General features: G+C 43.7%; 1 protein-coding gene across 1 annotated transcript; it reads right to left on the reverse strand.

Moving 5' to 3' along the window:
- Positions 1 to 3,244: 3,244 nt before the first annotated feature.
- Positions 3,245 to 25,173, reverse strand: LOC134080618 (ribosomal protein S6 kinase alpha-3-like). Its single transcript, XM_062537142.1, has 22 exons — positions 24,818 to 25,173; positions 23,894 to 23,935; positions 23,674 to 23,787; positions 23,087 to 23,168; positions 22,511 to 22,591; positions 21,406 to 21,485; positions 20,682 to 20,788; positions 20,095 to 20,132; positions 19,093 to 19,235; positions 18,485 to 18,555; positions 18,058 to 18,146; positions 17,858 to 17,922; positions 16,098 to 16,200; positions 15,563 to 15,669; positions 14,862 to 15,002; positions 13,894 to 13,983; positions 13,335 to 13,493; positions 12,693 to 12,854; positions 12,270 to 12,346; positions 10,690 to 10,807; positions 9,491 to 9,631; positions 3,245 to 9,158 (listed from the first exon to the last, which is right to left on the reverse strand). Exons 1-22 carry the CDS (start codon positions 24,875 to 24,877, stop codon positions 9,036 to 9,038), a joined length of 2,193 nt encoding a protein of 730 aa, XP_062393126.1. The 5' UTR covers positions 24,878 to 25,173; the 3' UTR covers positions 3,245 to 9,035.
- Between the last annotated feature and the right edge of the window lie 75 nt (positions 25,174 to 25,248).

Here is a 25,248-nt window from a genome sequence, read left to right on the forward strand (position 1 = left end):
TTCTACTGTAATGCAGTGCATTTTAAGCTGTTGTACAATAGACTGATTCTGTATGATGTGCTAATAACGTTAGGCTATTATTTTAGGGAGGGAAAAAGAGATGATGAAGAAGAAGAAAATCAGCATTTGTGTGTGCGTGTGAGAGATCGACCGAGAGAAGAAATTAGTGTGCGTGAGAGAGTGACCCAAAGAGACATGACAGAGAGAGGGACTGAGAGAGAGAGAGAGAGAGAGAGAGAGAGAGAGAGAGAGAGAGAGAGAGAGAGAGAGAGAGAGCATCACCCGGTCAAAGATGACTCTGTAATTTTCCGAGGGCTGGATCAATAATGTCCGTAACCTGTGCCAAGCCGATGCGTAAGGGACGCAAAGTTGATCTGAAAATTGACGTAGCCTACCCTTTTACTTAATCAACACTATGCTACCGTACCATCTACAAACCTTGGATAAACAAAGCGTAGGGAACAATACACTTGCTATTAATGTAGTTTAATAACATGCCTATCTTAACTAGGACAAACATGGGGGGTTGGGCAGGGGGGGGGGGCGACTTCAGTATTAGGCTCCAAACATTTCAGGTCAGTTTCATCCAGTAACGCCTCTTTGGATCATAACAGAGCCCTGATGACTCGGGGACACTGATGTTAGTCTGCTGAGTTGTCATTGATAATGGACTACATAGGCTATGAACATTAACGGAGATGGCTAACCTTCAAGAGTAGGCTTCTGCTAGACATAACCTACAGATAAATGTCTAAATTGATTAAACCAACACAAACCTATATTGTGGATACATGCCATTGTATGCTAGCCCATAATGCTGGCTGTGATCTGCAGTGTCCTAGTGAGCTGTAGGCATGAGGCTACATTGATAGCTTTAGCAGGGAGATCTATGCACATGTTTCTGCATGATAATCATTTTACCGGCAATGCAGACAAATAATGAATACGCTGCCAAAAGCACTTCACATCCAAACCTACAACCTGAAGGGCATTAAGCGATCTCACGGTTAGGGTGGTAGGCTACCCAAGCGAAACAATTGCGTTTTCCAAGCCATACCTGGGACTGCGCGGACTTCCGTGGTATCAGTCATGCCTGCGTAGTCTGGCAGATTCCCACGTCAAAATCTCAGTTTCTGGATCAAAAATTCTTCCTCTGTTGTTAGGACGCTAATGCAAGCGCATGCAGGACCCTGAAAGCATATGGTCAGCGCATTAGCGGGTCGTTTTGTGTCTTGTAGCCTATTGTGGTCTCAGGCCGGTAGGACAAGCCACAGCATCATTGCAGTGATTCAGCGCTGGTCTGTTTGGATGAAAGTAAATCCCCCTCTTTCTCCATCTCTCCCCCCCTCTCTGCGTCGCGCGCCTAACTGACCAATCTATTGTGCGAGGTCTAATAAGTTTCAGGTAGAAATTCTGAAAAGCAGAGATACAGACACTCTATTGGAGAGACTATATATATTATGCGAGGTCTCAGAATCTTCGATAATAAATTAAAACGTCACCATTAATTACGCCTAGTAGGCTACAGCCATGCAGTTGCTGTACAACTGTCTGCTGTTTTTCCATTCAATTGTCATGTCAGTCAAAATGCATTAGGCCAATACAGTTGCTCTGTTGAATTGTCCCTCCCCCAAAACATTGAGGCATTAGATCATTGCTTGTCGTCATATGTAAAAGGTGTTTAATCATTTGTGATGTGGAATATACAGGGCAACCGGAAAGTATTCAGACCCTTTTAAGTTTTCAACATTTTGTTAGCCTATGTTTCAGACTCATCTAAAAAATTGATTCAATTAAATTTCTCAATCTACACACAATACTCCCAACACTCCACAAAAAAAGCAGGTGTTTGGAGTGTTTTGTAAGTTTGTAAAAAAAAAAAAAGGCTGAAATATTCCATTTACATAAATATTCAGAATCTTTACTATGCCACTTGCGGTTGAGCTCTGGTGCATCCTACTTCTATCAACGGTCCTTAAGTTGCTTCTACAACTTGACTGGAGTCCACCTGTGCCTAAATTAATTCATGATCATTAGGAGAGGCAGACATCTCTTTATATAAGGTCTCACAGTTGATGCTGTACTGTATGTCTGAGTGAAAACCAAGCCACAAGGTCGAGATAATTGTCCGTAGACCTGCGCAACAGGGTTGTGTGAAGACACAGATTTTGGGAAGGATACAAAAAAGAAATTCTGCAGCATGTGGGCTGAAATGCCTCGCAGCTTGTGTTTAAATGGTAGTATACTTCTTCAGCCTCTGGCAAGCTCAGAGGGGGGCAGCAAGCGACTGGTAGTTTTAGAGGGATGTGTTGGAGACCCATGGTGTAGGACGGCTTTTCATTGACAACAGCATTCAAACAACCAGCTCTTCCATCTCATTGAATGTAAACAATGTCTTCTAGTGCTTGTGGTTTGATGGGGCTGACCTTCATGTGTCTGACTGGACCACGGCACGCCCCCGGCTATTATCTGAGGCCCGGCTATAAATACCATCTCGACCATATTTTGAGGACTTACGATAAGAATGGAAATGGAACCATTTTGGGTGCCTTAATTATAGAAAGTATGGAACCTTTTTTTTTTTTTTTTCTAAGAGTGAGAACACTGGCCATGACAGACTGGTAAAACATCAACAGGAGTCTGCTGCAGATGTTACATGACCCCAGCCTCCCCAGGAAATACAGCCTGCTCTGCCCTTTCCTGTAAAGTAGATCAGTGTTTGCAGACTGGTAAAACATCAGCAGGAGTTTGATGGAGATGAAACGCCGCAGGGAGCCAACAGAGCAGATGCCTTCCGTTTGGAACGCGCCCAATGTGTAGGTATACTTACTATCTGTTTTATATATGTTTGTGCCTGTTAAGGTCTCCAGGACCATGGCAACCTTGACAGGGACAAGAAAGAGGCAGTCATTCCCAGCCGCATTCTCCCTCTGGACCGCTGCACTCATTGATGCACTTAATCCTACTGCACTCTACCTTTTTGATTGGCACTATTTTTTGTCACTTTCTATTTTTCTTCATTCTTACTGCACACTATCTTTCTTACATTTTCCTAGAATTGTTGTTGGAATCGCTTTAAAAAGCTTAAAATGTTTACCATGTAAGTCGCTTTGGTTAAAAAGAGTCAGTCAAATGTAACGCAATGTAATATAGTAATATAGTCACTTTGTAAGTGACTATACACTTCACTTACACTTCACTTGTGCTCAACAGTGAAGTACACACCGTAAACTGTAGTCAGGAATTGTATAAGTAGAAAAAATATTTTTATTGACTTAATCATTGACACATAATAGATACACAGCAGAAGAGACAGCAATACATTTTTTAGGGAAAAAAATGGATTTAACAACTGGTCTTGGATAAGCAGTGAACTAAAATATCCCATTGTTCAAACCATCATCCCTTTATGTACGTATTTTTCTGATACAAGAAATAAAACAGGTAGGTAAGTACGATATACTGTATTTCTTTCTTGACAGTGTTCAGGGAAAGTTGAAACCCTTACACACATACACAAACACAGAACACACAGATTCTAGCCCATATTCTGCATCTGTAGAGCTAAACCCAACTCCTGAGTTGGGACAGCATGTTGACCTGATGCTGGAGGACCCTGCCCAGTCCCCGGCCCAATGAGTGGGTTTTAGGGGCAGCAGCACTGATAACCGTAAAGCCCAATTCACACCAAAGATCCGCAACGAGACGAAACCATTGCAGGAGTTGCAGCGGTGTCAATTAAATGTTGCACGTCGTTGCAAGCCATCGCAAAGCATTCAACATGTCTAGTGGCAGTTGCAAGGTTTTTAGAACGTTGAAGCTCATCTCGTCACAAATCTTTGGTTTGAACCCCATTAATGGACCAGACCTATAGGATTCTGGAATAGAATAGGCAACATATGGAGTCCATGCTGTAAGCTCTGAGATGGAAAGGGGAGAGAACCTACAGGACACTGTGACAAAGGTTCTTCCTATTCTATCTGCATGAGGGGTTGTACTGCTTGCAATGATTCTGCTCTGGTTTATGTATGTTAAAAAAAACATTCACATTTTTGAAAATGGTTGATCATTAAAGCCATGTGACAAAGAATTATAATCATGTTCAATTGTTAAAATATAGATTATAAAAAGAAGATTAAAAAAAGTTACAGAATATATTCGGAATCCATATACTGTAGACTTCTCCAAACAGTCCATAATCACCAAAAGCAATATCCCACATAAACACCAGCAATTTTCCCAAAGGTATAAAAGCAAATAAATCTCTTTGAAGCTATATCTAGATATATCAAGTGCACGTTCAACGGGTGATTGGAGTGTTTAAAATAACGCTGCCTATGTGTGGTATAATGCACAGTCTGCGTAATGTTCAAGAGGGCCCTGCCCTGTTCTGGCATTCACAGCATTCCAGAAGAACGTAGAGAGAGATGTATGAGATGGTTTAGAGCCGGAATAACCAAGAGCAAAGGCAACCAGTAACATTCACAACACATCCCACATCACTGACTTTGCATACATGTACTGCAGAACATGAAGCTAACACCCTAAACTGTTAACATAAGTCCTGAGTGGGTTAAGGTGACCAGATGTCCGAGACCAAAAACCGGGGACATAATCCCAAAAATGTGGAAAAAACGGGGACACTTTCAGCTGATTCAAAATTTTGAAATACATACAAGTTTCATCTTCAAAAAACGGGGACATAGGTAGTTTTTCTGTATTTTCTCGGGGAAAGGCAACCATAAACGGGGACTGTCCCCTGAAACCAGGATGTCTGGTCACCCTACGGTAGGAGCATATGACTCCCCTTCTCTTCTCTTCTCTTCACACACACACACACACACACACACACACACACACACACACGCACACACGCACACACGCACACACGCACACACGCACACACGCACACACACACACACACACACACACACACACACACACACACACACACACACACACACACACACACACGCAACACAGGCAGAAAACCAGGCTTTAGAATCCAGCCATCTGAAATGCCGCAGAATATCCATTTCACCAGATCAGGGAACATCAAAATTGTGCTACCATGTCTTACAAAGCCTTTTTGAACACCTCTATAGCATATTGACACTTTGCATACATATATAATCATTTCAAGCATTTAATATCAGATAATCCTAGTCTGGCTATCACCATACTAAACTCAATCTTTTAGATTGAACATTAGTATGGGGAACGCTGCGCTTTGTTTCTACTGCACAAGAGGCGTGATCAATGGGCATCGTTCAAATGACTCTGTACGCTTGGATAGTCCTTCAACCAATCAGACCAACGATCCAGTGCGTCTTTTGGATAAGTTTGTTTCTGATTGGAGCCAAAGGTTCTGGCAGGGAACAGAGGAGATAGATATGCAGGTTTCCAGCCTGAGTTGTCAGGCGAAATCCAAATTCGCCAGAAGTTCAGGCAGGTTTCACCCAGCCTAAAATAATCCCAGTCCCCAAAGCGAAGACGACTACTGTATAACCTATGAGCATATCTCACTTGGAAAGACTGCATCCTTACATAATCTGGTAAATAGTTAGACTTCAAATACTCGTAACTACGTAATTACATAAAATATTACTTAGGTTAATGGGTGTTGTGTGTAGAATTAAAACACTATTAATAACATATAGGAAATCCTAAAATATTCCTTAAAGGGTTGTGTGTAGAAATATTCCTGAAAGGAGTGTGTGTATAGAATCCTAAAATATTCCTTAAAGGGGTGTGGGTAGAATTTGAGTTTCCTTGAACGCACCATTACAGCTCCCATCCATTGACTTCTTTATATTTAATACAGTGCCTCTTAAGGTACACAGAGGTATTACAAGAGAATATGATCCTAGGCTAATTAATTAGCTTGCTAACTTTAGTGGATATCTTGGCAACAGAGCCCACATACGTTTAATACAAAAAAATCCAACATATCACTTTTAAACTTTCACTTGGTAGATTGTTGCTCCTGTTGTTTGAGAAGACTGATTGTCAAAGCTAAGTGCAAAAAAGTTCATGGTAGACCTGGCATTGCTTTAGCCCGATACAGTCCTATGTCATTCTGTCTTTACGACTTATAAATGAGTTCAGGGAAATGTGCAATTTGAGGAACTAACAACTTTTCAAACATCGGGGAAATCAATTCTACTCCTCCACCAGTGCATCTCTGAGACAAGGTAGATGGCATTCATAAACAGCAGGGTCAATCTCAGGAGTGCTGAGGCTGGATTCAGAGCAGGGGGTCAGAATTTGGAGGGTTAGCTTCAGCATCCCAGAGCATTTACATCCCAGCATTTACAGGGTTAGTTTCAGCAAAGTCCTTATAAGCAAGTCCCAACACTCAGCGGCCATATTGGAAACACACTTTGGGCAGTTATCGGGCAACTATTTTCTTATACAAGTGAATGGGGAGGCCAAGATATATGTGCAAGATATATGGCCACCACCCTTACAAAAATGACTGCACTACTTCAAGTGTCAAAACTGCAGCAAATGCAAATTTCTGGACATGAAAAAACTGTACAAAACTGTGTTGCACTTTACTACACAAAAGCAATATTTTGGGCACAAAATATATTACTGTACTGTACTTCAGAAAACCTGCAGTGTAATAGTTCTGGTCACTGCAGTTATTTTTTAATATTTTTCTGGCCCCATTTTCACTAACAAGCCAATTAAGTGACACATTTCCAATGGCCGCAAAATATGTCATCTGTGTAGACTGGCTGATCCTCCCAGCAGAAAACTGCTAGCTAAACCACCGGGGTCATCCCTATGTTCCCCGGGTCCTATGTTCCCCAGTTTTCCCCAAAAGGATCCTATGTTCCCCGGTCGCAATACATACAAAGAGCATAGGACCCTTTTTGGGAAAACCAGAGAACATACAGTAGGACCCTTTTTAAAATTTAAGAAAAAAGGGTCCTATGTTCCCCAGTCCCATACAAAGTGGGGAACATAGAACCCGGGGAACATAGGTACGCTCCCAAACCATCAATCCTTAATTGGCTAATTGGTGCCGGAAATGAGGCCTGTGAAACGCCATTTTGGAAAAAGATGGTTGTGGTCAAGATCAGGCCTAGTGCGGGCCATTGAAATGAATTGGGGCGGTACATTCTCCCTCTCCAGTCCTATATAATACCTCCATGGTGCAGACAGGAAGGCCTTCCAGATCACCAGTGTTTCCTATGGAGCTATTGATGAATTAACTAGTCTGGTTCCCTTTACAACATTTGAGTTTCTTAATCCAAGAGAAAACTGAACCATTGGCTGGCAGGGGTCACCGTTTAACAGCTTGTCCTAACAGGATGCGATGCGAGCAAACATAAGCGATAAAAACAGTGTAATTACATTGTTTTCAATTGGAATGACGTAATAGAAGGACATAGAAGCAGACTCAGTGTAAACAGATAACACTGAATGCAACAAGACAGTCGGATCCTATTAGGTCATGCTATAAAAGGGGACCAAAGCGATTTTGACATACAGACACACAATGTCTGAAGATTCTTAATAACAACGCTGCTAAACACAATTACGCAGGTGTAATAGAACTTATGGCGGTCTTATCTGATGTTTTATATCAACGCAGAATTTATGTTGCCAGATATCACGCTAAAAAAAGGAAGAGTAAGCCTACTGGGCAGTGAGAAATGGCCACCTTTCTCTGGCATGATGACGGCCAAATTGACCAGAATTAAGGAGCGCCATAGCATACAGCACTTGACAATTATACACTGACTGCTTGACACATACAGAAAAAAAGTTGGATTGTCCATTTTTTCGATTGGGGTAGGTAGCTATGAGTGAAGGAGAACATGAGAAACATCTAGGTAAGGGCTGAAAACTGCACATTAAGTACAAAAATGAAATTGAAAACTGGGACATTTGAGTATACTGACTGATATTGTTGGGACTCGCAGGGCGCACAGCTTGAAAACGCAACTGTCACGCATGGGCTAATTTTTGGAAAGTCGCAGAGAAAGTCCAGGTTATACCATTCTCTCATACAGTCTGTTTGGGTAATGTGTAGAAAGCTGAAGACTTCAGCATGAGAGTGGCTATAAACACATAAGACACTCCCCTGCACAGCACTGAAGAATCTCTCTTCAGTTCTGTGGTCAGAGTTGGTAAGGCCACAACGGAAATGTAACAATACTGTTAACAGCATCTATCTAAGATTATGGATATGACTACATAATTGGTTGAGTGTCTAATTGGTTGACTCTCCTGTGTACGTTTAATATTTGTAGCTAAGCTATATTGACCAGATCGAAGAACACAATGATGACAAACCAAATCAGGTCTGTGCTGTGATTTCAGGAATCAGAAAGATGAGTAAGCTTGGAAATCATTCGATATAACCAAAACTATAGCTATGTTTTCACTGTTTTACATGTTATCAGCAATATGCTATCGGAGCGCTCCATGCTAATTCTTACACCAACCCTAGCTATGCTAAGCATAAATCTGGCTATACTAAACCTAGCCATGCTAACCCAAGGAATGTTTTTTCCCCTCCTTGATATGACAGAGAGCTCCAGAAATCCTCAGTCAGGTTAGTATGCTAGGCAGACTAGCTTGAACCTTTCCCATCTGTTCACCATTTAACTTTATTAACTGACTATTAATCTTCAACTCAGTAGCTGTTAAGGTCAACTTGTGTGGGAGTCACACTCTGGCATTAGCTGCATAATAGAAGGTGTTTAGGCACAGATTCAGTGTTTGTACTTGGTCAAGGAGGCAGTATAAATTGATATGACTGTAGGCACAATGTTCTACAGCATGGCAGAATGAAATAGAAACATTCAAAAACTAAACACAGTGTATCCAAAGTCCATCTCTCTGTCATCTTAAACATGTCATTAATAGTCCTCATCTGCACACAGATCTGTTTCATTACCATACTTGGCAGTGGTGGTCTGGAAGATGTCTGAAGAAAGTTTCCCAAAGGTTATCCAAAGGTCATCTTGAGGTCATCTGAGGGGTCAAGTTGAGGTAAAGCAGAGGTGACTCTGAGGTCAGACGGCGGTGGAGGGCAGCTTCTTCACCCCGCGGCGTTGCGCCAGCGTAGAGCGACCCACGGGCTCCAGAGCAGGAGACGTATGGCGGCTGAGAGCCGAGTAGGTGGCAGCCATCGCACCCTAACAGAGAGAGAAGGGGGGGGTGGGGAGGAAGAGAAGAACCATGAGAGCCATCTCAATGCTACACCAATGCCCGCCCCCCCTAACGACTATACTCAAAGACATCTGACAACAGCACCCAGGCTGAAAAAGGCTGGAGCACTCCTTTAACCATGAAAACCTTAACGATAGTCTCCATATAAAGCTAGGAGTGTGTGTGTGTGTGTGTGTGTGTGTGTGTGTGTGTGTGTGTGTGTGTGTGTGTGTATGTGTGTGTGTGAGAGTGTGAGTGAATGTGAGAGAGAGAGAGAGAGAGAGAGAGAGAGAACGAATGTGTATTTGAGATACTGTACCTTGACCAGATTGGGAGCGTCTTGTCGCTGTAGTTGGAACTGAGGTAAGCGGTCCTTGTGGACGATCCAGGGGTGGCGCATGACCTGAGCGGCTGTTAAGCGCTGGCCAGGGTCCACGTGCAGCATCTTAGAGACCAGGTCCTGGAGACGCCACACACACAATCACACAGCAACCAAATATTAACACCAGCAGCAGTGACCCGGTTAAGCATCATCACTAACATACAGGTTAAAGCGCTAATACTTTACTTTAGGGGGCACGTGATACACATATAGATTATATTAATGTGTATGTGGTAGTGGTAGTAGTCAATAAGGTCTGTACTAAGCATCACTACACAGAATCTTACAGAAGTGGGTAGTTATTCTTGCTAAATCCCTATTAAGCAACAAGTTGGTCTTAATCGAAGGTTGCTGATATATAGTATGGATCAAAATAGAATGCTAAACCTTCCAACATATTGTCTTAATATGGTACTATTCAGTCACTCTAGTCACATATCAGCTGAATCCCAAAGTGAGCCCTGAGGACTAAGGACTAAAGACTCACCGACTTAATTGATCTCAGGTGCTAAGTGAGTAAGTGTGTGAGGCCACAAGGGCTCAGATAGGTGTAAATGGGATTGGGACAGAACTTCACGAGATCACATGTTACCTTGGCGACGTTTGATAACAAAGATGTTGCTGACACTTGCACCATGCACGTGTCATGCTGTTGTTTACCAATTTCTGGTAATGCTGTTGTCAAACTGTTGTGTAGCAATTTCCGGATTTCCCTAGTGTCTTCACAGTGAACGCTTTGAACTGTGGGTAATTCCCTTTAGTGAAGTCTGCACTAATGCAAGGGGCTCGGGAAGTGTGTACTCAAACCCTCACGCCCTTTTTGTGCAACATTGGGACAGCCTTAAGCCCTTACAAATTTGGCAATAATGCGCAGCCAAGTCTGTGAGTCCAGACTTTGGGATTGGGCCATTCAGACTGTGTATTAGGAGTCTGTAAACTCTTCATTTCAACCCATACTATATACCAGTAACCTTAGATCGAGACAGAACTAATAAAAGACCTAATACATGTGCAATGACGCTTAATACAGACCTTGTTGAGCATTCACATGAACAAACATTGGTGAAGTATTTATGGTTGACGTGTGTTCCCTAAAATAAAGTGTTCCCGTTAAAAATAAAGCAACGCCCTCTCACCTTGGCCTCTGCAGAGACGGAGTTCCAGTATCCACCAGTCAGGGAGAACTTTCCGGAGCCAATACGAGTTAGGATGTCCTCTGGAGTGTCATCAGGCCCGTTAGCAAATGGAGTGAAGCTATGAGACAAACAGAAGAAGAAAGAGACCTAGCTTTGTGCTCTTGTGCACACGTTTATGCTCTCTGCAAAACGCTTACACACTCTGTTACAGTCTTACACTCACCGACATGCTTACGCTAGGGCTTTGACTCCGAACTTCGTTATTCGAATATAATTCGAATTTTTGAAAAATATATGATATTCGAACGAATTTTAGGCAGCTCTTAATATTCGAATCTGTTATGAGCATTATTTTTTTGTACATGTGTTTGCATGCAAACGTTGTTTTCAGATTCAGCGGCTTTCTCACATCTGGTAAAGTCGTGAATCATGAGCTCATTAGAAAGGCTATTAGGCTTACTCATCTGGGCTCCTGTAGGTGATGTTAGCAAGTGGTTTGACTAGCCTATTCAGTTTCCCCACGTGTGTGTAAGTTTCAAGGTAAGCTAATAGTAACTTCCTCATTGGGACAGGCCCTTTTAAGTCTTGGAGTTGGAAGACATTGGTATTGAGATGGTCAATCAACTTGAATGCAAGAGTTTTAATCTGTGCAGCATGCTAATCATGCTAACCGGATAATTTAGCTTGTTGTCTTCTATGCGTCATTGCGTTCACGATTGTGAATGTTTAGGATGCATGTCGAGGGAGGGACGGGTGTCCATTGAGCGCGCATGAGGGAGGACGAGAGAAAGCGGGCCATGGAGAATGAGTTTGGCTACTTAGGCTATACTGTTTGGTAAAGTTGTATGCATAGTGCCTCCACCTGAACAGCGTTATGTCGGTGCAATCAAGCTTCCAGTGTTTTCATGGAGACAGACGCGGTCAGCACGGAGTGGAGGGGCTGTGTACGTGTGTGTGTGTATGTTTGTGAGAGAGAGAGACACAGACGCATGAGTGACAGAGAGACGGAGGGAGAGCAGGAAAAGGAAATTCAGCTTAATGAATGCTGCGTGTTTTTCCAATAGCATAAAAATAATGGTCAAAATATTATTAACAAATATTCGAATACATTCGAAGTTTGATATTTATAACCAAACGAACTTCGAATATGATTTTTGGCCAAAAGTCAAAGCCCTAGCTTACGCTCAGTGAGACAGAGAGACAGATCAAGGAGAGGGAGAGATGGAGGGACCGTGAGAGGGAGAGATGGAGAGATAGATTAGAGGGAGAGAGACAGTGAAAGGGAGAGATGGAGATAGAGGAGAGGGAGAGATGGAGAGAGTGAGAGGGAGAGACAGATATAGAGAAGAGGGAGAGATGGAGAGATAGATTAGATGGAGACAGTGAGAGGGAGAGACGGAAATAGAGGGAGAGTGATAGAGACAGTTAGAAGGAGAGATGGAGAGACAAAATAGAGGGAGAGATGGTGGCGAGAGAGAGAGACAGTGAAAAGGAGAGATGGAGAGACAGAATAGAGGGAGAGATGGTAGAGAGAGAGAGACAGTGAGAGGGAGACATAGAGAGAGAAAATGACAGCATACCCTGTCAGCATGGTGTAGAGGAGAACACCCAGACTCCAGATATCACACGCAGCATCATAGCCCTGTTTCTTCAGGACCTACACACACACACACACACACACACACACACACACACACACACACACACACACACACACACACACACACACACACACACACACACACACACACACACACACACACACGCACATGCACACACACACACACACACACACACACACACACACACACAATATTAGTAGCTATGATCAGACATACATACACTCCGTCTGCAAATAGCAGGCAAAGACACACCCAATGAACACACACTAAACTGGTCTGTCTGACAGACAATAAGTGATGTATGATGCACAATGATAGAGAGATAAAAAGAGATGAGAGAAAGATGGAGAGAAAAATGGAGAGAGAGAGAGAGAGAAAGACCTCGGGAGCGACGAAGTTGGCGGTATAGCAGGGCGTCATGAGGAGGCCGTTGTCAGCCCGCAGCTGCTTGGCGAAGCCAAAGTCACACAGGCGCACGGATGAGGGGTCACCAGAGGAGTCCACATACAGGAGGTTGGAGGGCTTCAGGTCCCTGTGGACCACCTGTACATGTACACACACACACACACACACACACACACACACACACACACACACACACACACACACACACACACACACACACACACACACACACACACACACACACACACACACACACACACACACACACACACACACACACACACACACACACAGTGGTATTAAATGGTTTCCAGAGTGTTCATGAGTGTACATTTTGTGAATGTGGATAACACAGAGTGATTTTTTTTTATGTTAAAAGTTGCAATTGATGAATAAACTCTTCTGAGAGATGGTTAAGCTCTAATTCTGAAATTTCAGAGATGGATAAACCTTGTTTACTTGCGTTTAGCATCCAGTACATCCCTGCTCACCCCCCTATGTATGCAGATACTCTACAGGTCTAGCAAAAACGTACCCCCGTGAGTGCAGGTACTCTATGGTTCTACTGAGTACTTACCCCCTGTGAGTGCAGGTACTATGGTTCTAGTGAGTACTTACCCCCTGTGAGTGCAGGTAGTCCACGGTTCTAGTGATGGTGTGTAGCACGGCGCTAGCCTCACGCTCACTGAAGAACTTCTGACGCAAGATCTTATCCAGCAGCTCCCCCCCTTTCATCAGTTCAGTGACCAGGTAGACTGACCGCCCATCATCATACACCTACACACACAAACACACACACACACACACACACACACACACGTTCAGTGACCGGGTAGACTAGTGTAAGGCTGACTTTTTGAGCATGACTGTGGTGTGCTGGATGTTGGAGTGTTGGAGTCCTGGAGTGTGTGTGTGTGTGTGTGGACTCTTTACGTCTTTGAGTGTGAGGATGTTGGGGTGCTGGAGTGTGTGCGTGTGTGTGTGTGTGTGTGTGTGTGTGTGTGTGTGTGGACTCTTACGTCTTTGAGTGTGAGGATGATGGGGTGCTGGAGTGTGTGTGTGTGTGTGTATGTGTGTGTGTGTGGACTCGTACGTCTTTGAGTGTGAGGATGTTGGAGTGCTGGAGTGCGTATGTGTGTGTGTGTGTGTGTGTGTGTGTGTGTGTGTGGACTCTTACGTCTTTGAGTGTGAGGATGTTGGGGTGCTGGCCGTAGCGGAGCAGGATGTCCACCTCCTCAGCTGGGTCTCTCTTGGACTTGTTGATGATCTGTAAACAAATAGTCACAGGAAAACAAACAACAACAAGTCACATAACTGCAGACCACAGCCTGGACACACCCACCTAGAGTCTCCTCTTAGTAAGATACTAGTCTGGTAATGCATATTTGCAACAGCAAATATAAGAATATTGCAGTGAATGTGTAAATTCATGCATAGCAAAAACAGGCTCACATATTTCCTGACTGCTAAAGCAGTTTATTATCAGTTTGTAAATTGGCCAAGTAGGAAGTAACATTAAAATTCCCTGACTAATGTAATTGGTTAGGCTGGACCAATGAAGTCTGTGGCAGTTATGCCCGGAAATGTTTGCCAGCCATGAGAGCCAGACTCTCTTCACTAAGTTAAGCAAAGTAGTGGCTCTAGAAACCAGGCTAGCAGGCCATTGCCCATGTCAAAAAATATCAACCACAGTACAACCAAAATGTGCATTCTGTGACTTCTGTGACTTAATCGTCCCTGCTGTACAGATTACAGGATTCCCTGCTGTATAGTTGGGTTATGTTTGATGTTCGACCAAACACCTGGAAGACGTAATGTTAGGGTTAGAGTGAGGTCTGTGTGATCATAAAATGAACAAGGTTAAAATACAGGGACCTGGACGGCATACTGGGCTAACGTGCAGTGATCTGGATGGCGTAGTCTGTGCCGTTGCATGGTAACATAAATGTAAGGCAATTTTGTGATTATTATGGGATACACAGGAACTATGACAACGTAGTCTGTGCCATTGCATGCTAAGGTAAATGTGAAGCAATGGTGTGATTATCATGGGATACACAGGGACCTTGACGTCGTAGTCTGTGCCGTTGCATGCTAATGTCAATGTGAGGTAATGCTGTGATTATTATGGAATGCATGGGTAACCTTGACGGCGTATTCAGCTCCGGTGCTGCGCTGTATGCAACGCTTGCAGACGGAGTAGGATCCCTCTCCGATGTCCTCCTTCAGCTCGTACACGTCGGAGAACTGGCGCGCGTTACGCGCATTACTCACAGGGGGGAAAGGCTGTAAACACACACACAAAAACACAAACACACAAACACACACGACAAAAGAAAGGAAGATAATGTGTCAACACACATCCACATTTTATATTCAATTGAATACATACGTATGTGTATGCATGTGTGTGAGTGTGTGTGCGCATGCGCGCATGTGTGTGTGTGCGTGAGTGAGTGTGCTAACCTGTGTGGTAGGGGGTTGGTATTCCTCCTCTTCAGAAGTGTGTATGAGAGAGAGTGAGTGTGTGTGTGTGTGTGTGTGTGTGTGTGTGTGTGTGTGTGTGTGTGTGTGTGTGTGTGTGTGTGTGTGTGTGTGTGTGTGTGTGTGTGTGTGTGTGTGTGTGTGTGCATGTGTATATATGTGTATGTGAGTGTGTGCGTGAGTGTGTGTGTGTCTGCGTGAGTGTGCTAACCTGTGTGGTGGGGGGTTGACATTCCTCCTCTTCAGAAGTGTGTATGAGAGTGTATGTGTGTGTGTGTGTGTGTGTGTGTGTGTGTGTGTGTGTGGACGTATGTGTATGCATGTGTGTGAGTGTGTGTGTGTGTGTGCGTAAGTGTGCTAACCTGTGTGGTGGGGGGTTGGCATTCCTCCTCCTCCTCAGTAATGGCCACAAAGCTGAAACCCCTAAAGAGCTGATGCGCGTTTGCACTGGGGGGTACACCAGGAGAGTCTGGGAACACACACACACACACACACACACACACACACACATTACTAATATGTGTGCGCACAGACACAGATGCACATACACACACAAAAACAATATACACATATGCATACACAGGCACATGATCATACACACACACACACGCATACACACCCATCACACACACACACACACACACACGCGCATACACACCCATCACACACACCCATCACACACACACACACACACACACGTGTGAACATGCACACACCCAGGCTCCACATACACACAGAGATAGACATCACATACAAGTATTCGTTCTGAATAAAAGTGAGTAAAAGTCAACAGTGTGTGGTAGAACGATCCTTTTTTATCACATACAGGTGATATTCACACACACATTTCACACAGATGGTAGACAAACACACACACACACACACACACACACTGACCACGTGGGGTCCTGGCAGTGTACTCCTTGTCGAAGTAAAACGTGTCATCTCTTCTCCCGGAGGCCGGCTTGAAGGGAGGTGGGAGTTCTCTACGGATCAGTTTCTGCGCACAGACACACACACACACACACACACACACACACACACACACACACACACACACACACACACACACACACGAATAACATTTCTGTGTGAATTTTGAACTACCATGACAGTTAGTTGTGTATGTAGTGCCTACAAGGCCCACTCTGGTGCAACGGCAGTGAGGAATGCAACGGAGCATTTGGCCACTAGAGGGAGCACCACCATGCACACAGAGACAGAACTGGGAGTGATTGTGATTGTGTGTGAGTATGCATATTTGAGAGTGTGTGTGTGTCTGTGTCTGTTTGTGCGTGTGTGAGAGTGCATGTGTGTGTGAGTCCGTGTGTGTGTATACACATGTGTTTGAGTGTGTGTATGAATATACATTACTCATAAACTACCCAGTGTTGATGAGTGTTGGGGATAACACCTATTCCTATTTTCCTATTTGCCTGATTGTGTTACGATCAAAACGTTAAATATACACTAATAAGCCCCAGCCGTGGCGCGACTGGCTGGGGCACCTGCACTGCACGCCCGCGACCCGGATTCGATTCCCGCCCCGTGGTCCTTTCCGGATCCCACCCCAACTCTCCATCCCACTCGCTTCCTGTCTCTCTCTCTACTGTCCTGTCCAATTAAAGGCATAAAAGCCCCCCAAAAATACTATGGGGGACCACTATGGGGGAATACTATGTGCAGACCACCACCTTCTATCTCCGACATTTTGTCGTTTTTTCTGGCACCTGTTACAACATACTATGGATGTGCGCATCCATCTCTGCAGATGAAGGTGCAGTTGTAGGCCACAGGATAAGTTTCCATTCGGCTAACTGTGTGATCTGCCACGGCATGTGGCCCTGATAGAGGGACTTTTGGGCCCACTGAGCGCTCCTCTGGGTTGTGCTCATTGATTGACAGTGTGATCTCACACCTATCTGTGTTCTGGGCCAAGCTAGGTGCCGTAATTTCCCAACTATTAGCCGCAGCTTATACATTGCTTTTGCGAAATTTCTTCAGCTATGAGGTTAATACAAGGGAGCAGTTGATATGGTATCATGGTATGGTATGGTAGACATCAAGATATCTATGTGAAAAATCACCAGATTTCTCCTTTAAGCCACTGTAGTTTAAAGTGGTCACAACTTGTCTGCCGATTTCCTGCGATCTTTGAAGAAAAAACATTTCACCATGACTTCCTGTGTGCTATGAATGCACAAAGGAAACTAATGAAATGCTTGCAGAGACGAATAGCAAGCGGCATGCACTAAAAGAGCACAAAATTAAAGTGTGTGTGTGTGTGTCTGTATGTGTGTGTGTGTGTGTGTGTGGGAGAGAGTGTAGTGTGTGTGAGGGAGTGTAATGTGTGTGCGTGTGCTCGTTTGTGTGTGTGTGTTTGTGTGTGTGTGTGTGTTTCAGTTTGTGACTGTGTGTGTGTGTGTGTGTGCGCGCATGATTGCAAAGATGAACAGCAAGTGGCGTGCACTAAAAGTGCTCAAAACAGAAGTAGGCTAGTGCAGTGTCAAAACACTGTGTGTGTGTGGGGGGGGGGGGGGGGGAGTGCAATGTGTGTGAGGAAGTGTAATGTGTGTACGTGTGCTTGTGCTTGTGTGTGTGTGTGTGTGTGTGTTTGAGTTTGTGACTGTGTGAGAGTGTGTGTGGACTGTACGTACGTTCCAGTCGATGTTTGAGAAGAATGCATGTCTCTTAATTTCCTCAACACCATCGGGCCCCGCTCCTAAACAAACACAAACACATTACACAAACACACACACACACACTAACTCTACCCAATGCATGACTGGCTTAAGTCTAACTCTAACCCAGACATGGCTGCGCTATCGCCACAAAATCTAGAATGAGAAGGACTGACCTAAGCGGTTGCCAGGGTTACGCTTGAAGAGGTGGCGCAGCAACGACTGGGCCTCACCACTCAGGAACTGTGGCATGCCGAGCTTGGCCCTGTGTGTCACCCACACACACACACACACACACACACACACACACACACACACACACACACACACACACACACACACACACACACACACACACACACACACACACACACACACACACACACACACACACACACACACACACACACACACACACACACACACACACACACACACACACAGTTAATGCTGTATGTGCAAGAAATAGTTATCCAAAACAAATGTGTTTCATGTAAATATGTAAGTTGATTGTTCTTGATGAATAAAAAGATATTTTTAAAAAGTTACCCATCTAATTATTTTAAAGAGAGAGAGAGATTGTGTGTGTGTGTGTGTACTGACTTGAGAATCATGGTCATCGTCTCTTTCCGGTCTTTTCCCTGGAAGGGCAATGTCCCCGTCAGCATCTCAAACTAGAGTAAAGGACCAATCAGAACATCAGAAACTAGAATAAAGGACCAATCAGAGCATCAGAAACTAGAGTAAAGGACCAATCAGAACATCAGAAACTAGAATAAAGGACCAATCAGAGCATCAGAAACTAGAATAAAGGACCAATCAGAACATCAGAAACTAGAATAAAGGACCAATCAGAGCATCAGAAACAAAATGACAAGAGCATCAGAGGGACACATGCATGTAACGTGTGCTGATGGGTATGGATGCAAATATGTAACCGGTCGTGTCAGAGCCAACACACAGAAATATTTACATGCTTTATATTCAAATGAATTTGAATGTTTGAATTTCAGGAAACGCAACACCACCTTTTGTGTATGATAAATGGGGGAACTGACAGGCATTACTCACTGGTCTGGAGATATTTATCAAACACATTATAAAAGATTTAGACTACTTCTGCTTTTGAGCATGTTGAATTCAAATCTGACTGTGGGTGAGGTCACTTACCATGAGGACCACCAATCAGCTGTGTGGGTGTGGTCACTTACCATGAGGACCCCATAGGACCACCAATCAGCTGTGTGGGTGTGACCTCTGCGATTCACCACCTCTGGGGCCATGTACTCCACCGTCCCACAGAAAGAGTAGGCCTTATTCTCCTGGTCCACCGACTCCTTACTCAGGCCAAAATCTACACACACAGAGAGAGAGAGAGAGAGAAAGAAACAGAGAAAGAGAGAGAGAAAAGGCCTTAGGGTGCTTTCACACCAACATCTTTTGGTGCACACCAAACGGTCCATTCGTACCAAAACCTCTTAGTTCGGTTCGTTTTCGTTGGTGTGAAAGCATTAATCGCACTCGGGTGCGCACCAAAACAAGCGGACCAAGACCTCCAAAAAGAGGAGGTCTCGGTCCGCTTGACTCCGCACCAAAAGTCGACCTCTGGTGCGGTCCCTCTGGTGAGAACGCGAACTGGGGTCCAAACCATAGACTGTAGGTCAAAATAGTGAGTCAAAATTGGCGCCGATTTCTACCGAAAGATAAACATTAAGGAAAAATCAATTAGGGCAATTTTTGGTTCGTTTTCTGGTGTGAAAGCGGACCTCACTGGAGTCTATATGCTACATAATAACAATTTCACTGCCAGAAGCAGACCAAATAATCGAACTAGTGGTGTGAAAGCGCCCTTACTTTCATGGTAGAAAGAGAGAGAGAGAGAGAGAGTCTTATCCTACAAATGCAGGAGAAACAGGTGCAAACTACTACACTACTGCATTCTATTACATTACATTACATTACATTATATTTGACTGACATTTTTTAGCCAAAGCAACTTACAACAGAGTAAATATTTTTTTAAGCAATTCTAAGAACAATTCTAGGACAATTTAAATGTAAAAGTACAATAAGAATAAGTACATCAGTGAGTGCTGTTTTTAAACAGTCAAGTGTCAGTTATAGTCAGGTAGTAAGTCTAGGATCAGCAAGACTAGTTACAAGTAGTGCTACGAGAGGAGATGCTCTCTGAAGAGCTTTTGAAGACTACTCACCTGTTAATTTGATGTGACCCTCTTCATCCAAAAGAATACTGTGGAGACAGACACATGCACACACACATGGCCAGTGGAATTTAGTAATGTGAAATGGGTATTGCCTTCCGACCTGGCTAAACCCAACTCAGGTAAAGGGCAGATTAACTTAAGTGGGTGTGTCTGCTGGTAAGCTACATCGATGGTGGACTGGGTCATGTTTGGTTTATTGATCGTAAATGTGTGGCCAGTTCATTTGAAAAGTAGTCTCCATCTGTTTTAAGTCTAATTTCACAAGTGATTTCATCTGTGCAGTTTGGCAGGATAGAACTAGAATTCGGCATTCCACTAGTGAAGTCTGAGCTCTCTGCCGTTTGGAGCCACTGAAATGTGGGAACTCTTATTTAGTTCAACATAATAGCTCATTTAATGGCGAATGTAAAATGCTTGCTCTAAAACCCACCACACAAGCAGCTTCATCAAGACCACTTTAAATTACACACACTGAACACACTGTTCACATGTTTGTGAAAGCAGAAAGCAGCTCTGTATTTATGTGTGTGTGTGTGTGTGTGTGTGTGTGTGTGTGGCACGTGTACTGTATGTACTTCTCTGGTTTGAGGTCCCTGTAGATGATCCCAAGAGTGTGAAGGTGATTAAGTGCCAAGGCCAGCTCTGCCAGGTAGAACTTAACATCCTCCTCAGTAAACATGACCTGTGTGTGAGAGAGAGAGAGAGAGAGAGAGAGAGAGAGAGAAACACACACACACACACACACACACACACACACACACAGTAAGCAACAACATTATAAAGACACACAAAGGAAAGGGAAATGTTTACAAAGTTCCTGTGTGTGTCCTTAAACAGGGCTCAACGTTAACGTTTAAAAGAGGTCACCAGCTTTGAGAGGTCACCAGCTCACCAGGCATGAGCTTTTGGTTGCCAACGCCAACCAATTCTGGTTGCCACTTGTAACACTTTGGCTGCCTAGGGCAACCGGGCAACCATTAATGTCAAGCCCAACCTAAAACATCTACTGCACATGCATGAGTGAAGTTGTGTACGAAAATGGGCTTTTCACCTTGGTTTATGTGACTGCAAGTATTAGTGTGAGGGTCATTGCATGAGTATGTTGGTGTGTGTGTAGTGTATAAGTGTGTATAAGTGTAGTGTGTAAGTGAAAGACAGCATAAGTTACTGTGTGCATGAGTGTGTAAGCATAAGTAAATGTGGGAGTGTATAAGTATGTAGGCGTGTGTAGTGTGCAACTGTATGAGTGTGTAAGTATGAGTGTAAGTAAGCGTTTTGACTGTTTGTGAGTACTGATACCTCTTTGGACAACCGGGTAAACAGGTCACCTCCTCGCAGGAAGTCAAGAATCAGATAAAGCTTCCCTTCTGTCTGAAAGGCTACACACACACACACACACACACACACACACACACACACACACACACACACACACACACACACACACACACACACACACACACACACACACAACGACAGTCAGTCACAGAATGCTTTCTGCTTGACCGTCTCATCATATGAAATGCCCATGAAAACATTATTTTATTCCAGACACAGCGCCACTTCAGTTCTGAAGGTGAATATGTACTGTAGAGCACTCGGGAACAGAAGTGATTGGGTGCCTCTCATTTGGGCTTTTATGCATTCTCCCTCGCTCCTAACTGATCTACATAAAGAATGATGGGGCGGCCACAATGGGATAGTCTATCCAGTCTTAGTTATAGATCAGTGGGAACGCCCCTCAAGGATCGAGGATTGAGGAGAGATGTTGAGAGGCACCCGATGTCAGTCACCATAGTGACTCGGACTCATTGTAGTGGACATTGACCTCTACAACTCACCATATTGAAGTTTGACCTCTACAACTCACAGTAGTCAAGTTTGACCTCTACAATGCACTGTAGTGAAGTTTGACCTCTACAACTCAAAATAGTGAAATCTGACCTCTACAACAACATAGTGAAGTTTGACCTCTGGCCACTAACTCACCGTAGTGAAGTTTGACCTCTACAAGTCACTGTAGTGAAGTTTGACCTCTACAACTCAAAATAGTGAAATCTGACCTCTACAACAACATAGTGAAGTTTGACCTCTGGCCACTAACTCACCGTAGTGAAGTTTGACCTCTACAAGTCACTGTAGTGAAGTTTGACCTCTACAATTCACTGTAGTGAAGTTTGACCTCTACAACTCAAAATAGTGAAATCTGACCTCTACAACAACATAGTGAAGTTTGACCTCTGGCCACTAACTCACCGTAGTGAAGTTTGACCTCTACAAGTCACTGTAGTGAAGTTTGACCTCTACAATTCACTGTAGTGAAGTTTGACCTCTACAACTCAAAATAGTGAAATCTGACCTTTCCAACAACATAGTGAAGTTTGACCTCTGAATGCTAACTCACCGTAGTGAAGTTTGACAATGAAGGGGTGGTTGACATCCACCAGGATATCCCTCTCCATCTTGGTCCGCACGCGATCCCTCACTGCGATGATGCAGATATACAAACATACATAGGGATTAAAGTTCTCCATCACTACAATGGATATCTGTCAATTGATTTCCGTAGAGGCCATTATCTGACTGTGTTGCGCTGAAAAGAACAGTTCGGACAGTTGAGAAAGTGCCTGTTTTTGCTCCTCAGGCATTTGATAGTTAATTACAGGACTCCTTAAGCAGGATGACAGCTGGGACACAAACAAGCGTGACTGACTGGGGTTAGGGCTCAGGGCCGGGTTTCCCAAAATCGTTAAGAAGCTCTTAAGTCCTAAGAACTTCTTAGGAGCGTTCTTAGAACATTCTTACAACGCTCCTAAGAAGTTCTTAGCACTTAAGAGCTTCTTAACAATTTTGGGAAACCCGGCCCAGGTTAGCCAACTAGGTGGACTCCCTGTGTGTCAAGTGTCCTTCGGATGAGTTTGTGTGTGTGTGTGTGTGTGTGTGTGTGTGTGTGTGTGCACTTACAAATACACATACTCACCTTTAAGCGTGGCCTTCTTCAGCACTTTCATGGCGTAGAGATGGCCTGCATCTGGACCTGTAATCTTCTTCACCAGAAACACCTAACACACACACGCACACACACACACACCTCACTGTAACTTCCCACACACCTGAATTGTTTTCTCTCTCTTTCTCTGACTACAGTACATCTACACTACTCCATTTTTGTTTTAAAGCATTGTTTTGTTGTAAATAAGGTTCTCAGTCCACACAGCACATGTTTAAATGCTAGGGCCGCGTTTCCCAGATTCGTTAAGAAGCTCTTAAGTGCTAAGAACTTCTTAGGAGCGCTCTAAGAACGTTCTAAGAACGTTCCTAAGAAGTTCTTACCGCTTAAAAGCTTCTTAACGAATCTTACTTAGACAGTTAGACAGTAGGCGGCACACCAGCAGCATGAATCACATGAGCATTTGCACAAATCACATGCTCATTCAAGCAACTGTCACTCTGTTTCAGGAGCTCGAAAATACCAGAGTAATGTGGATGGTGCATGAAAGCTTAGCAAAAGTATTTTTGTTGAATGGGATACTGTGGATCGATCTCTCTCTCTCTCTCTCTACCCACCTTGCCAAAGGAGCCCTGTCCCAGAACTTTGAGGAGGTCAAAGTGTGACTGGTCAGCCTTCTCTGAGCCTTCTTTAACCACATTGGTGATGTTGATCTCTACAGAAGAGTCCTCCTGCAACACACACACACACACACTTGTTAACACCCCAAATAGCCAATGTCTTGTAAGATTACTCACTCACCTATACACACACAACCTTAGTAGTGCACACACTTACACTTTCAACAGGGTCATCCTCCCCCATGGCATCGTCAGTGACCTGACAGGATTAAATTAGACATATTTATCACATCAAAAGACCACAGCAGACATGCCCAAGAGAGGGCTAGATCACACAGCTGCAGTGCTGTCACCTAGTGGCAAGGAAGAGTGTACACCAGCCTGGCACCTCAGTCAACTGGGCTAGTGAACTGAATATGTGTGAAAATCGCATGACACTTTATTTTCGACTGCACTGCTTTTGAGTACTGGAGAGATCTTTTGACACACGTTGCATATTTGTGTGGTTTTCAGATAGGCCAGTGCATCAACAACCTCTCCAAGCATGCCACAGGCAGCTAAATGAACCGCAGGAGGGGAAGTATTTTTGCCTAATCAGTGAAATATATATATATGTCTCTTAAAAAACGCGGTGGAGTAAAAAAAATATCTACAAAATTATACAAAAATGTTTCAGTTTTACATTTGTGAGTTCAAACTGTTAACGTCTACCACTAGGGCAAGCCTGGTCAAGCCAACTATTCAGCCGACTTCCACCCGTCCCCATAGGATAGTCACAAGACAATAGATAGAAGTAAACAGAAATATCGAGATTGATCTCAAATTACAGCTAATACATTAAGTAATGGCACATTTTAATCAGATAATTGCTATGCTGCACACGAACCTACACAAAACAGCAGTTTGGAAGTTGATAATCACTTGCAAACCAGCTACCGTGCGTTACAACAGCTTGTACCGTATGTTGAATCTGACTTCATAAACATGCAAAAAATATGCATAGTGTCAAGTTGTTGATAGTGTTGTTGAGTAAAATGTTGTCGATTCTTTGCAGTGAATTGTAAAAAAAGAAATATTCGTTTTAACATGACTTCAAATGACTTCGTTGCTACTGGCTTCAAGTAGTGCAATAATCACTTACCTCTGTGTCATTGCTTAAGGGTAACTTCTGAAATGGATCTGGAAACTGTGCCAATGGCATCTTACTGTTCTAAGAGACTTTATGAAGTGACAGACCTGATATAGTCGAGTTAATGAGTTAGATCTCAACTCTTAGTTTGCCACAACTAAAAATAAGCCACGATGTAACGACTGTCAGGGGGCAAAGTTTGCGAGAAGTGGTATGAGCATACAAAACGCTCTTCCGAACACAAACCTGTGGCGACTACACACATAAAGTTACGTTCCGCGTAAAGTCGTTATATTATATTTTATAAATATGAACGCCTTTAACTATGATTACTTTTCTTAGGTCGATTTGTCTGCTGCAATCACGGGCTTCCGGTATTCATGTCATATTTGCGTCATGACGTACAGAAATGTTTACCTGTGCGTCATGTCGATCGAGATCCA

Source organism: Sardina pilchardus, chromosome 5, assembly GCF_963854185.1.
Source record: "Sardina pilchardus chromosome 5, fSarPil1.1, whole genome shotgun sequence".
Classification (NCBI taxonomy): Eukaryota; Metazoa; Chordata; class Actinopteri; order Clupeiformes; family Clupeidae; genus Sardina; species Sardina pilchardus.